The following is a 15721-nucleotide window of genomic DNA, read 5'->3' on the forward strand; positions in this document are numbered from 1 at the left end:
TGAATGGATAAAAATGTAATAGAATGATCTGGATTTTTGTTCCTCAGATGACAGGCTTTAGAAGTGTAGGTGTTCACTAGACTTACTCTTCTTCCCAGTTGGTAACACATTTGCCCCGGAAGCCTATTCCTCAGCTAAATGAGATCTGGCTGAAAATACGAAGTTGACAGTAACATACTTCTGGAGGTGCTGGGGTTTGTTTTCAGGTAGCAGACAAGCAGCAGGATGTGAGCTTCCAACTGCTCTGCCCTATTCACCTTGTACGTCTCTGTTAGGAATCACTATTGACTTTTCTCAGTTGTAGGAAAGGTTTTTACAAAGGTCTTCTTGAAATAATTTAGGTCTTCATTATTTATGGATTGCTGTCAAACTTATTACCGCAGAAAGTTTAGCTCTTTGCAGTAGATGAACCAATTGTTAGAGCTGCATTCAGAGATACTTGCCTTTGCTTTTCAAAGGATCATTGTTCCCTGTATTTCTCCTCATAAGCTCTGTGTGGTTAGTGACCCACATACGAGCCTCTGAAAATGTGAAGAGCTTCAAACATTGAGTGATGCCCTATATTTTCCTGATTTTTTTTGGTTGGGTTTGCATGTAGATTGATTTTATTGGAAGACAATCATGTAACTTTTAAAACTTGAGCATAGCAGTTGATATTAGTCACTAAATTATTATCATCATACTAATAATATGTTTAAATTTTCTTTTAAAGATGGTTGTTATAGGTGAAGAAATGTAAGTTGTATTTATTTACATAGCTATCTGCTTCAGAGTAAGAATCAACGTGCACAATTTTATTTCTCCTTCAAGGAAGGAATTTAAAAATATTTATAGTATTTATTTTTGCATGCTGTTCATATGGTTACTGGGGAAAGAATTCGGGTTTTATTGGATCAGTCATACCTTCACAGTATGTTCTTTTCAGATGATGTTTTTTTTTTTAATTATTATTGCACCTTCTGGACGTTCTATCTTGCATGAGGGACAAAATGGTGAGTGATAGGTAGGTATAAACATAAAGGAAAGACTGGACTAGTTTAGTACAAATAAGCTCAGGGAGGGTACGGTGAAACTCATAAATTGAACAACAGGATTCAAGTAGCACCTGAGTCTGTCCTTTGTACAACCTTTGATTGGAAGGAAAGCTTCTGTAGACCAAAAAAGAAAAAAAGACAAAAGAAAAAACAAAACAAAACCCCCATACACTGACATGTGTGCACAGGCACATGCCATTCTGGATTATATTATTAATTTCAAATTCATCCCATTCTACATTTTAGTTATTACTGCCACTCACATGCTTTTTAATTTTTAACTTGTTATTATGATTAATAGCAGTCTTCCTGGCCAGGTTCTTTCATACTTCTGCATCACATGAAGTCTTTGAAAGTAACACTGATATCCCTCACAGGCATGATTCAGGGAAAAACCTAATAAAAAAAAAAAGGAAAGAAAACCTATATTTAAACCTATAAATTCTGGGAGAGGAGGGAAAATAACCCCATTACAGGAAAAGATTCCTTCCTTACTAGAATCAGAGCTTTGAGGGTATCACGTCTTGATGAAGAAACTAATTAGCCATGCAGTGTAAACCACTTCATGTAGCTTGATTCTTGTGTTTTCTTGAAAATAGGTTTTCCCTTCTCGATTACCCCACTACAGCTATGGGGATTTTGTAGGTTGACCTATGTTTTGCTATATGAACTCTCAGGATGAAGTCTCTCCCTTGTCTTACATGTAGATTCTCATCTCATATGCCCTGAGTTCTCTAGCTATATTTATGAGGTAGGCAGATAAACATTGAGATCAATTCAAACATTTCACCTTCTAACACTAGAAACACATATGGCCATCTGATATGAATGCTATACTCTTGCTCTTGACTTTGTCCCTTTTTGCATGATAGAGTTTTAACCAGATGGTAAGTGTGGATACCAAATGGAAGTCAGAGTATATATGTACCATTTTCTTTCCTTTGACCTTTTGGGATAGTAAATTTCTTTTGAGGAAATAGTATCTGAAAGAAGTTACACTTTGCCTTCTACAGAACAGGAATAGGAGCTCAGCACTTTGCACTTTGCCCAGCCCGGGAGTGAAATGCCAGTTCTGCATTATGGCAGAAGTGCATTCCTTCTTCCCTCTTAAGGGAGGACCTGGTTCAGGACACATGGTATTCTTCACAAACAGAAGTAGCAGAAAGCAGCTGAGTGAAATATTTTTAGAAACATTTACCAAACAACTGCTTGGAGGACCAATAGAATTACTACAACAGTTATCTCTCCTGTTGGGGGAAAGCATTGAAGCCTACCTAGTAAGGACCGAAACAGCATAATAGAATGTAATGTCCTCAAGAGTTTTCCATTCAGCTGTATCCATTGAACCCTGATGGGTTCAGGGCTCAACTGAAATTAGGTCAGATCCCAAAGAAACTAGCCAATAGAGAAATAGACATTTAAACACAAGATCATAATAATAGAAAATAAATTGGGAGTAAGTAGGAACAGCTAGTGAAAGCATTTTCATTGACTAGAAAATATTTTTATTCCGAAGGCAACTCATATTAGTGTAGTTTCTCAGGACCAACTTTTTAAGCATCTACTATTAGTTAAAAAGAATCACTTAGAATAAGGAAAAGAACCCATCACTGAGCAACTATTACTGAACACTCATTTCATTGCCAGTGTTTTGTGCTTTGAGGTCGTAAAAGAATCAGAAAATATGGTTTTTTTGACATAAGGTATCCATAGTCAAGTCAGGAAGTATAATTAACTAAGACAGACTTCTCTCCCCCTGCCCCCGTAACATACTCCAAATACATATAGCTTAAGTGAAAATATATGATAGCACATACATTTAAATGACATAGATTATATAAACTATTATGAGTGGTAATATGGTGTGCCAGGATTTCGGGAGAGTGACATCAGGGCAAATATTTGTTGTATATGCTTAGCTTTATCTTTTGGAAACCCTAAAAGGGAAAAGCTATATAAAAGGAAATGAAGTAAATTCATCTGCCTGATATATCTAGTTGATCTTTATAAATAATTTGCCAACTGTAAACTGCTGCCCAGGGTTCATAGTAGAATGTTAGGAATGCTCAGTTCAGTTGTGTCATTTAACCTATGAGAGACTGGGACATAAGTGAATTAATTCTGGCATGTGCACATTTAGCTAATACTCTGACGGTGGTTTTGGGCAAGAGCTAGATTCTGATTTAGCAGAGTTGTAAGTAAACCATGTTTACATATAGCCCTCTATGTACGTACAAATGACATATTCTGTGTCTTGGTTCCATGCCCATTCATTTTGCTATCTGTTTACACACACACACACACACACACACACACACGACAAAAGATAGCAACAAAAGAGGAGCCTGAATATTTTCCGATCTTGAAGTTTGAAATTATTGGTGAAGGCAGCTGACATGGATATTAGAAATTATTCCTATTCCCTTTACACCCAATACTGTGCCTTTCATTCCTTGATAGCTGAAATTGCTTAGTAGGGGAGGAAAATTTTTTTGTTTTTATAAAAGTAATGATTAAATAACTCTGGGAGAGGTACTTTTTTGATATAAGTACTCTAAAACTGGTTAAATGAATGGTGATTTTTTTCCAATTATTGGGAATGGATTTTTTAGAGAAGTTATCTAGTAGAAGAAAACATTCAGTACTTCATAGGGTGATAGAAAGGAGGAAAAACAAATGTACCTTGTCAAAATTTCTGTTTATTTCATAGTTTTGCTTTGGCCCTGTGATAGTTCTTTTCTTGAATGCTGAAATACTCTGACCTCTCTGCTGCCTGGCACATGATGCATATTTGCTGTGGTCAGCTTGGAGTGTTTCAAACCAGCTCTCTTTCAGTGCCTGCCTTCAACAGAGTGTATGAAGTGAAGTAGAGAAGATCCAATAGGACCCTAGAAAAATGCCCATCGCAAGGAAAAAATATGTTGATTCAAAGGGACAGTTTTTAGCCCAAGTGAGTTCAATTGAAATGAATGCCAGCCTTAGCTGAATTCTGCTCTGCTCTTTCACATCAACTGCTGAGACTTCAGAAGACAATTGTCTGTTTCACATGGCTCTGAGCAAAAATTGTGGGTCAAACTGTGACTTTTAGAGTTTCTAATGCTATTTGAATTTCTAGCTATTTTTACCGAGATTATGTTCTGCCAGGAAAATGACAAGTCTCTGTTAAAGATGAGTAGACTAAACTAAGGTAAATATCCATGTGTGTGGTTGCATCTCTTATTACCTAGACTGAAATTCTAGCTTCTTTTGGACTTACTGGAACCCCCCCCCCACAAATTTATTTCAGTATTTGTGATTTTTCTTCTTTTTATGTGCTTCTGATACCATGAGACACTCTTGCTTATGAGATTTTTGTTCCTTGAGTTTCTAAATGGGGCAAGTGTAAAAAAATGCAGTCACAGAGAAAGCATATCCTTAATGCCCATTAATATTGTAATGCCTTATTTACACAGGAGATGATAACAGCTGTTTATGGTGCTGGGCTTTGGGTAGAGATCCCAGGGTTCTTTTTATACTACAGACATCTCTTACCTTTCATGAACTAGTCAACAAACTTTTACTAGACTCATCCTGAGGAGAGTTGGAGGCAACCTTGCTCTTGAGGGCTATTAAAAGAATATAGAGCACATTCATTGCATTGGAGTGCTAATCAAGTTCTTGAAATTGTTGTTAAAAGGAATAATTACAATTTAAGGTATGAAAAGCATTGAAGGAGACTAAATTCAGTAACTGAGGTGATTCTCAATAAAGAATTGGCTGAGTGGATGGGGATTTAATCAGCCAGGACTTCTGGGTAGAGATATGTTTTGAGGCCAGCTTGTGGCTTGTGGGAGGAATGTTTTTTGAACTGAGACTGCACACAGTGAGAGCTGAAGGTATGTGGGACGTTGGAGGTCAAGTGGACTTGGAACAGCTACTGCTCATGGCTCTTGTACTTGGCCAAGTACCCATATGCTCAAAAAACATGTGGCTCATAAGAGTAAATTTAAAAACAAGTTTGCCTCTATTTAAGCACTGATTACTGACAATTAATTTACGTAATTTCAAACACAAATTCCATGTGAGTGATGATTTTAATATATTTCAGATACTTTAAACAGCCAAAACATGCACAAATATTATTGGAAATTATGTGACTGCACTTACATTTACTCTTTCCAAACACCAACAGTATGGGTTGAATTAATTTTATTAATTGCATTTTATACCTTCTCATACATACAGGTATACTCATATGACTTCTAATTGAGTAATTAATTGTGTGTGTATGTGTGTACATATGTATGTGTGTGCATGCATGTGTGTGACCCTTAGAGTTATAGTTAAAGCATTGCTTTTTCAGAACAGCCTAGTTTTCTGTTTTTGAACATTGGAGTCTTGGTTGATTTTTTTTCATATTAATTATTTGAATCACTGGCTGCCAGTCAAGTTCAGTTTTCTTTATAGTGGTTAAGTTTCACATATGTTACTGAAAACTAACTTATTTTAAAAATGTCTTCTCTATTGCTTTTACATAAATTTTGTTTACAGCATGATGTCTCAGAAACAGATACGTACTTTGTGAACATGTTGCTTGGGGAGCATTAGCATAATGCTGTGTTGTGATGCCCTGGTCAGTAATCACTGGAGCAGACCCCATTATCCTCCTTTTTCCACTTCTCTTCTCCCCACACCCTCTTAGAAGCCATGGCTAATGTTAGTAATGTTTCTACTTTGTCTGGAAGTCTTTGACTATTACCAGTTTCTGTGCTAAAAACTTTTATACATATATATATATATATCCTATTATATTTATCCTTCTTTTCTATTACATTTGCCATTTATAGTAATTTTCTTTTTTTAATAAACTCATAGTCTTTCAATAACTTGTTTGACTGAACCACACATTTATTTTTCTTGAGTATGAGCCAATAAATAATCAGTCAGCAGGACTCTTTAGGTAGAATCTTGTGTCTTACTAGCATTCACCTTGAAATTTTTGGAAGGATCTTGCTTTTCTGATAATATCTGGTGTCTCTCAGGTCTCCCCTGATCCCCCGCCCGGCTTCTTTCCTGTGAAATAGAAGCTGTTAACTTTCAAGAGTGTCTTTTTCTTATAGGAAGCTTATAACACAGACCAAAATCTAGACATGCATATAAAAGTTAATAATGGATAAACAAAAGTATTACTATATATTGGCTGGAGAAATCTGCCTTTTCAAGTTTAGGGGTTCCCTCTATATTAAAAAAATAATTTGACATGCCATGTTTCTGCCTTGGATTTTTTCCTATATATGAAGTCATATTTCTTTTCTTTTTTTTAACCAAGAGTTTATTTTTTATTTATACTGACATTTTGTCTTGGGGAAATGAGGAGACAAGTTATGTTTGAGAAAGGGAAGAGTTTATTTAGGTTGCTGACAGATTTCTAGGATTCACAAAGAAGCATGGGTGCTGGGTAGTAGCACTAGTGTGTAATTTGTACTCCAGGACCCACCTTCCCAGCAGGGGCTAGGTGCTCTTTTCTTCCTACACTCAGAGATACCAATAATGTCATTCTGAGAGTTGCCAGAAAATGCAGCTTTCTACAAGGAATGAACACTCATTCTTACTTCTCACAGTCGGGTCTTTATCTGAATCAATCCTCTCATTTTTCTGTTTAAGGTGTGCAGAGTGAACTGCAAGACAAGCTTAGGAGGTCAACAAGGCTCCTTCTCCAGATCTTTAAGAAGGGCCAGGATTCAAGGGCCTGGCTTCTGCTTTCTTTTGTGCTTGTAGTTGACAGAGATAGCCAGATAACATTTACGTAGTTTGCTCCAAATATTGGAAACTGGGAATGTTTCCAGAGCTGTTTCTTTGCCCTCTGTGGAAAATTCAAGTATAGATTACTTACCTGGATGAAAATGCATGCTGATACCAGTGCTGTTCACACAAACCTACCTGGCATGGAGAGCAGCATAAATTGTATAGCAACTTAATTATGTGGAGAATTTATTCATGAACTTTAGGATAGTGATGGAGTTAGGGTGTGCTGAGAACTCTCGGTAGCCATGTATTGATAGCAGTCATGCCATTACTTTTTTTCTGATATTTAATCCTGTGTGGGAGATTTGGGAAGTGGTATATGCAGCAGTTTTCTATAGGAATGCCCTGTCCAAATATCAAAATGCTTCAAAAAACTTCAGTAAAACAAGTGTGTCAGTTTTCTATTGCTGTGTGATGTAGTATCATAGCCACACAGGCTTATTATTTCATAGTTTGGGTAGGTTAGGACATCATTGGCCTGAGCTTATCAGCTGGTTGAAAGCAGAATGCTGTCTGTGGTTGGGGTTCTCAAATGAGACTCAGGATCCTCTTAAGAGATCTCTGGTTGGTAGAAAAACTATGCAAGCAAGATGATGTTCTCCATTTTCCTGTGAGTTGTCAGGCAAACCTCAGTGTATTGCCATGTGGCTGTGCAGACAGTTCATCGTGTGGATGCTTGCTTTCTCCCAGGAAAGCCTGACCACATCTCTTGGACTTTTATTTCTGCCACTAGCTGGAGAAAATTCACCCAGTTACATCAGGTCCACCTAAATAATCTCCCATTTATCATAGGACCTAACTAAAAAAAAATAGGATATCCCATCATAAACACATTCAAAAGGTGATTATTCTTAGGCAAAGGAAGGGCATTAGGTACAGTTTTAGAATTGTGTTTATCAAAATAGAAAATGGCAACTGTTTTTTAAAAATACAATTGTATTATTATTATTCAGGTATTGTACAGAGGGGTTACCATTTCATAATTATGTCAGGTAATGAGTACAATTCTTATTGTAGTCACTATTTCACTTTCCTCCAGTTTCCCCTTCCCATCCCTGTCCAAAAGTTGCAGAGTTCATTTTGTACATAGTATATATATTCATATACATATTCAATATATATATATATTGAATGCCATGACTATATTGCTCAGTCTTCCTCCATTTCTGGGCTCCTTTCTGTCTCTGTAAGATAAAGAAAAATAAAAAATAAAATAAGAAAAAATTCAAAGAAAACCCAACAAAAAACCATGTTTTCATTTCCTGGAATTTGTTTTGATAAATAATATTATGTTAAATGTTCAGAAGAGTTATGCCTTTGGGTTTCTCCCCTAAGAGTATGCTCCTTTAGTCTTGTTGTGTGTGCCTAGAGTCCTGTGTAAGTTATCATGTCATTTTATTTTAGATCTAGTTTCCATATGTGAAAGAAAACATGCATCATTTGTCTCTCTGACCTTGGCTTTCATCACTTAACATGATATGTTCCAGGTCCATGCATTTCTCTGCAAATGACATAATACCGTACTTTCCAATAGTGTAAAATTCCATGGAGTATAGGTACCACATTTTTTTTTTATCCATTCATCTACTCATCTATTGTAGGGCATCTGGGGACCAACACTAATAGTGCCAAACATGCAAGTGTCTTTACTGTATTCTGACTTGTAATGTTCTGGTAGATGACTAAGAGTGGTATGGAAGGGTCATAAGGAAATTCTGTTTAGTTCGTTGAGGAATCTCCAGACTACCACGGAGAGTGGTTGTACTTGATTACATTACCACTAACAGTACAATAGGGTTCTTTTTCTCCACATCCTTGCCAGCATTACTTGTTGTTTGAATTCTTTTTTTTTTTTTTTGCCAGTCCTGGGCCTTGGACTCAGGGCCTGAGCACTGTCCCTGGCTTCTTTTTGCTCAAGGCTAGCACTCTGCCACTTGAGCCACAGTGCCACTTCTGGCCATTTTCTGTATATGTGGTGCTGGGGAATCGAACCCAGGGCCTCATGTATATGAGGCAGGCACTCTTGCCACTAGGCCATATCCCCAGCCCTGTTGTTTGAATTCTTGATGTTGGCCAATCTAACTGGAGTGAGATAGAATCTCAAAGTTGTTTTGATTTGCATTTCCCTTTTCAACATTTCCTCATACATATATTTGCTGTCTTTCTTAGTCTGAGATGTCTCTCTGTTGCTGTTTTATTGATTATTGTGGTTTTTTTTTTTGAGAGGGTAGGAGTTAGTTTCATGAGCTGCTTGTATGTTTTGGATATTAGGCCTTTGTTGATGTATTGCTTCTAAAGATCTTTTCCTAGTCTGTTAGCTGTCTTCCTAGTAACTATGTCCTCTGCTGTGCAGAAACTTCTTTATTTTGATTTAATCCCATTTGTCAAGTCTCTCTTCTGTTTGCCCTGGGACTCTTCAAAATGTTCCTGCCTATGCTTGTAAGTTCTAGTGTTTCTCTTACTCCATCTTGCAACAGTGTGAAAATTTCAGATCTGATGTTGAGGTCTTTAATTCACTTTGAATTGATAATTAGTGTATGGTGACAAACAGATTCAATTTTAGTTTTCTGTGTATGAATGTCCAGTTTTCCCCACATAATTACTGAAGAGACTATCTTTTTTTTCCACCACATTTTTTTGGCTCCTTTATCCAATGTTACATAAGGAACTGGCTTTATTTCTGGGTCTTTTCCATTGATCTTCAGGCTTGCTTTTGAGCCAGTACCAAGCTGACAGCAGTATTTAAAATACAGGCTAATTATTGTCTCAATATTGTACTTTTTGATAATAACTTTCATGTAATAGGTATCTCAGAGATTTATCTATTTTAGCCTAAAAAATACCAAGATTACTTATTAGAATGAATGTTCACTGAAATTTAATAATTTAGCAAAGCCCAACTAAGCCAACTGTAGCACTATAGGAAAAAATGTGCCCTAATCTAGAAATATAGTTTGCTGGAACTTGGGAAAGACTGTATAGAGTATGTATTCTGTAGGTGGCCTGCTGGGAAAGCATGGTACTCTGAAAACCACTGTGGCATACTGGCATATGTTACAATTGACAGAACTTGGAACTAGTTAAGAAGACATATGTTTGTAAATATAGGCTGTAGATGTTTCTGCAAAACGATCTACTTTTTAAGAAATTTATTTTGTGTTTTTATGTAACAATGTGAATTTTTCTTAAATATTGTCAGTTTTTCCAAAATCAATAGCATATATGATGTGGACCTTTCAAGTAAAAGATACTGTAAAAGCAATTTCATATATATATATATATATATATATATATATATATATATATATAGCAAGAGAGACATTTTGAGTTATATAGAGTTTTATGTGATATATATATATATATATATATATATGGTGAGAGATTTTCTGTCACTGTGACAAAATATTTGTAATAAACAACTTAGCAGTGGTGACCATTTCTGTGGGTTTATGGTTTCAGAGATTTTATTCCATGGTCAGTTGGGTCTTGGTCAGTTGTTTTGGCCCTCTACCAAGACAGAACATCATGGTGGGGAGCACATGGCAGAGAGAATTTCTTACCTCATGGTGGCTGTGGAGCAAAGTGACAGAGGAAGGGCACCCCTACAGTAAGTTAACCTCCTTCTACCAGGCCCCATCTCACAGTGGCACCATGTCTGAGGACCAGGCCTTTAATGTGGGCCATTTAGAGACGTTTTAAAATCCAGACAGTGACACCTAGCTTTACATAAAGAACAAGCAAAAGGCCTATAGTTCTTTAGAAAGCACTTAAAAATCTCCAGAGGCTTGGAATGAAGGGCAAAAATATAAAGTAAAAAATAGGGGAGAAAGTCAGTGAGACTAAAAATGAGTAGAGCAGGTTGTGTAGAAAGAGACTAGATATCGTGAAGCAAAATAGAGGTCTAGAGGAGTAAGACATGCAAACTTTTGAAATGAGTGTCACTCAGTGCTCTTTATTGATAGTATTATTTATCAACTTTGGAACTGAAAAGAAAAATATACAAATACCTTTTTAAGTATTATTAATCTAAGTATTATTATTATTCTAATTTTGAGGCGTACTCAAGGTGGGGACATATTTTAAACATTGTTATTTAGACCTAAGCCTTTTTTTAAACCAAACAATATCCTCTTCCTCTAGCATGGGGTGACTGCTTCTGTGATCACCTATCACTTAACTGTGCACCTGATGCAGCCCAGTGTTTTTTGAACATTAATGATTCAGAAATACACATTTATAATCAGATGATAAAACGTGTGTATAATGGGTTCAAAGTATATGGGTACTAATGGTATACTGTGAGCTTCTTGTAAATATTGTAGGAAAGTATATATAATGATTATTGGAATATTTCATATTGTGATTGAAGTGAGTAAAGCTTTATCATGGGTTTCTTGGGTATTTCCTGAAGCTGAAGTGAGCCCCCTTTATAGACTTACATGTCAGCATGGTTTATGATAATACTGCTTCTTCCAGTATGGAATTCTGAATTTTGATTCTTTTATTTTTCCAGATATGTGTCACAAAGATGTCTACACGGAACTGCCAGGGAATGGACTCAGTGATCAAACACCTGGATACAATTCCTGAGGATAAAAAAGTCAGGGTTCAGAGGACACAGAGCACTTTTGACCCATTTGAGAAACCAACTAATCAAGTTAAAAGGGTGCATTCGGAGAACAATGCTTGCATTAACTTTAAGTCCTCCTCTGCTGGCAAAGAGTCACCTAAAGTTAGACGCCACTCCAGCCCCAGCTCGGTGAGTGAAGTCCTTTTATTGATCACTGGGGAAAGAAAAGGACTAGCCTTCTTATAATAGTAATGTACTGTGCAAGAAGATGGCAGGTGGTGTTACGAGTTTTTATGCATTTTCTCCCAGGGTGGTTAAATGTCTTGAAAGAAAAAGGAAAGGAGAGTGAGCAAAATAGATGAAGAGACTTGACATGTAAGCAACCAGCAAGCAAATTAATGAAATGAGTCAATTTATTTTTGGAATAATTTTCTATCTCCCTTAGTTTTAGTCAGAGGGATTTATAATGAAAACTCCTTTGCATTTCAGACTGTTGAAGAGGTACTTGAACTTTACTGTGTTTGTGGACAGTTTCAAAATTGGCAAACTCACAAAAATTTTATTTCAGGATAAATGTTAACGTTTATTCACATGTAGTATTGAGTTTATTTCTAATGGATATATTTTGAAACTTAAGACAGTGACATTGAATTTGACTTTCAAAGAGAAATTTTTTACTCTAAATCAAGCCATTCTTGTATTTTGACGTCAGATGGATGTCTCAATTTGGGCCATGGTAACTGAATAACAAAGATTGGATGGCCTTACAACAGAATTTTTTTTCTCACAGTTTGCAAGCTGGAAATTCCAAGGTGAAGTTTATAGAAAATGTAATATCTGGTGTCTGATAAGGGCATTCTTCCAATATTTTCATGTGGAAGAAAGAACATAGATTGTTGGAAGGATACAGAGAAAAAGAGGTAGATGAGAGATTATGTCCTTCATGTCTCATAAGGACAGTGATCCCATTTATGAGTATTCCACCATTATGACAATTACCTTCCAGAAAACATTTCTCCAAATACTCTGAGTTTAGTGATTAAATATTTTCATGGATTTTAGAAACACAGATATTTACTTCACAAAAGAAGTGTACAATGATTTCTGAATATTCTGTTATTTTGTTGTAACTCATTTTCAGGTCTGGCTTGGATTTAACATTGTAAATGAAACATTGTTGAGAATTTATTTTCTGGTTTTCCCCAAATTGTCTCTTATATCTTTATGATATGAGTCAGGGTCCAGCTGTGTCACATGTGTATTAGTATAATCTCATATTTCTAAGGACTTTAAGTTTTGATTAAGAAAATTTGGAGAACTTATATTCTTTCATACATTTTATAAATTACCTCTTGTTTCCTTTAAGCTACTTGTTTCTATTTATTTTTTTTTGGTCCCAGACTCACCTGTTGATATTTCTGTGTCTAGATTTTACCAATTGGAAAACAAATATTAGCTCTCAATTCATATTATGAATAATGGTGGCTTGTCAACTGGGCTTCAGCTTAGGGAATTTTAGTAAAGACTCATAAATGTCTGTATCTTTAGATCTTTTTATTTTTTTTTTGTGTGTGTGTTGGTGGTTTTCCTTAAATAGATTTGTCGATCTGTTTGTTTTTTTTAAAAGTAATTTATTTATTGTCCAAGTGAAACTGTAACTCAGTTTCATACATAAGGCAGTGAATACATTTCTTATCCAACTTGTTACCTCCTCCTTCATTTTGTCAGTCTGTTTTTTAAGACACATAAGCCTAGCTGCCTTTACTCTGAGATGGTCAAGGAGAGAATCAATGCCCCCCATTTCTCTATGGGGACTTTCTATGGTTTCTTTTAATTTAGTGTGACTCTTACTCTGATATTCACCATTCTTAGTGTCCTTAGTTCTGAGCTTCTCTGGTTCAAGATCTTCAGAAACTAGGATGGAATGTGGTTGACACTTTCCTGGGAAATTCTGGGGAAAAACACTTTCTCCTTAAACTCAACCCCTCCTATCCATTTTACTTTCAGCCCACTTTGAATCTCAGCCTCTGATTATTTTTCCTTTTTGTGGTGCTGGAGGTTCAATCTAAAGCCATGAACATGCTAGGCAGGAGCTCTATCATTGAGCTACATTTCAGCTTCTCATTCTTGAGTGGCATTTATCAAGGGTGAGGAGGCTGTTTTATAGATTTTGTTTATTTTTATTATGTTGTTTTTATTCAGTGGATGGTTTCTATTTGACAAAGTTGGTCTATTTGTTTCAGGCTTTTTTTTCTTTTTGAGTGCTTAATTATGCTAGGGCCAGGATACTGTCATTGACATTGTAATCTTTTAGTACTCTTTCCTGTCACTTTCTCCAACCCACCTGTGCTCTCCAGTGGCTGCAACTATTTGAAGCACCAGAGATAGACTTTACCTGTCTTGCTGCCCCAAGTTAGATATGTGCTTTACAAGCTGACTTAAACATTATATTTTCAGAAATTCATATTTAGATTGTTTTTGTACACAGTTTATCAATTGCTTTAAACGTACCTCTTCTCATCACCATTAAGATCTTATATGCCCAGTGATAGGCAGACCTAATGTAGAGGCAGAGGAAGAAGATCCAGACTTGGAAATGATAGTCCCATTTTATTTTTCAGATAGTCCATTTGATGGTTTAAATATTCATGTGACCCTACCTTAGGTATTTATGTTTTAGGTCTAAGATACAGATACATATAGCATAAAAACATGTGCCCTTTGTCTCTCTGAGCCCGGCTTATTAATGTACTAATGTTATCTCATTAAATTCTACATTTATTTGTCCTTAACATTTATTAGTAATTACAGATCAGCCCTTTGTATTTCCAAGTCCCTAAAGGAGTTATCTTCAACTTACATTCTAAACAGGAAAGTGATTTTAAAAAAAAGAATAGTTGTTCCACCTAGCTGTTTTCCATCCATTCAAGCACCTGACTCAAAACAGCAATTACATGCGGAGCTGGCCACCTCTTCTTGGTTGTGTCTTTATTTAAATCTAATAATTTAATGCAGTTGCAACATAAAAGGCAACAAAAGACCTGAGCTTTAATTATTAAGCAAAACAGTAACTTTTCTTCTGAATTATTCTTAGTTTTGTTCATTTTATAGGAAGGGTTTTGTTATCATTCTCTTTAAAGACTTGGTCTTTTTAATTTTGCCTTTGGTTTCCTTATTTATATGCATACTAATTACAAATTATACTATTTCTGCATACTTAAAATAGAAGACTTTATAAGACACTCTCAAAGCTCAGACTATCTTCTAAATATGACTTATTACTGAGGACATTTTTTGTAGATCAGGAAAATTTTGAGAAAAAAATTACATGCTTTTAATTTTTCCTTTGAAGCTGGCATAACTGATCTGTAAATTACAGTTTATTTCTACAGTGTCTTACGTATCAGTTTCACAGGGAAAATATCTGTATGTTGTACCACCAAATGTGACATAATAATCATTGAAACTGCCATTGTAATGTTAATAGAATACCCTTTAACCATGGCAGTTAATGCATCTAAATCTACTTAGTTAGACAGACTATTTTGTGCCATTAGTACCTTTTCTTATTTTCTTAAAAGTAAATGGGAGATTGCTTTTATAACAAGAAAATCTCCTTGTTAAATTTCTCCAATTCACTTTTTAATATAGTGTGAGCTATGTCTTATGATAAGCCTATCTGTCTGGCTATCTATACATACACACACATACATTCATACACACACGGCAATTGAGAAATTACAGCACATAATTTTTAGGAAATTATTTTCATTTTTTGTAGAAGAGAAAATATTGGCCCCAATTCTCTTGTCATTTTTGCAGGTTTGTATCTTGTGCTTTCTTCTAAACATGTATTAGCAACTCACCTCCAGATAAGAATTAAGAGGTAGTTTCCTACAGCTACTTTATAAAAAAACAAACTTAGATTCATTCTTAAAGGAGCACAAAGCCAAACACACAGACCTCTCATTCTGATTTTAAATAATTTATGGTAGATCTGTGAACACAATATTTTCCCCATTGAATATCATTTTATACTGGAGTTTAATATAGTTTTTAAAATTTCTGTTTAAAACTTGGGCTCTTGGGAGGGTGATGGTAAAGTGTGACATTCGCAAGCTGTTTCCTGGAGATGAAAAATGCATGAGAACATAACCCACACAGGAATAGTCAGGCAACACTGAGTGTAGTTTTCCATTATGTTTTACTTGATTCAACTTAATATATGGTTTGGATCATCCAAGTTTCTTGAAGTACAAGAAATTAAGTGGTCCTAAATGAATATAATGCTTAGAACTCAGAGAATTAGCTTATCACATGGAAGCTCATTAAA

The 15721-nt window shown here is 35.6% G+C and overlaps 1 protein-coding gene across 5 annotated transcripts in view; it reads left to right on the forward strand.

Moving 5' to 3' along the window:
- Nucleotides 1-15721, forward strand: part of Cdk14 (cyclin dependent kinase 14) — a 511316-nt gene that overhangs the window by 95483 nt on the left and 400112 nt on the right. For all 5 annotated transcript variants that reach the window (XM_048339985.1, XM_048339984.1, XM_048339983.1 and 2 more), the window contains one exon: nt 11332-11577. In XM_048339985.1, coding sequence (XP_048195942.1) covers nt 11332-11577 — 246 coding nt within the window. The remainder of the gene's footprint in view (nt 1-11331; nt 11578-15721) is intronic.

Source organism: Perognathus longimembris, chromosome 2, assembly GCF_023159225.1.
Source record: "Perognathus longimembris pacificus isolate PPM17 chromosome 2, ASM2315922v1, whole genome shotgun sequence".
Taxonomy (NCBI): Eukaryota; Metazoa; Chordata; class Mammalia; order Rodentia; family Heteromyidae; genus Perognathus; species Perognathus longimembris.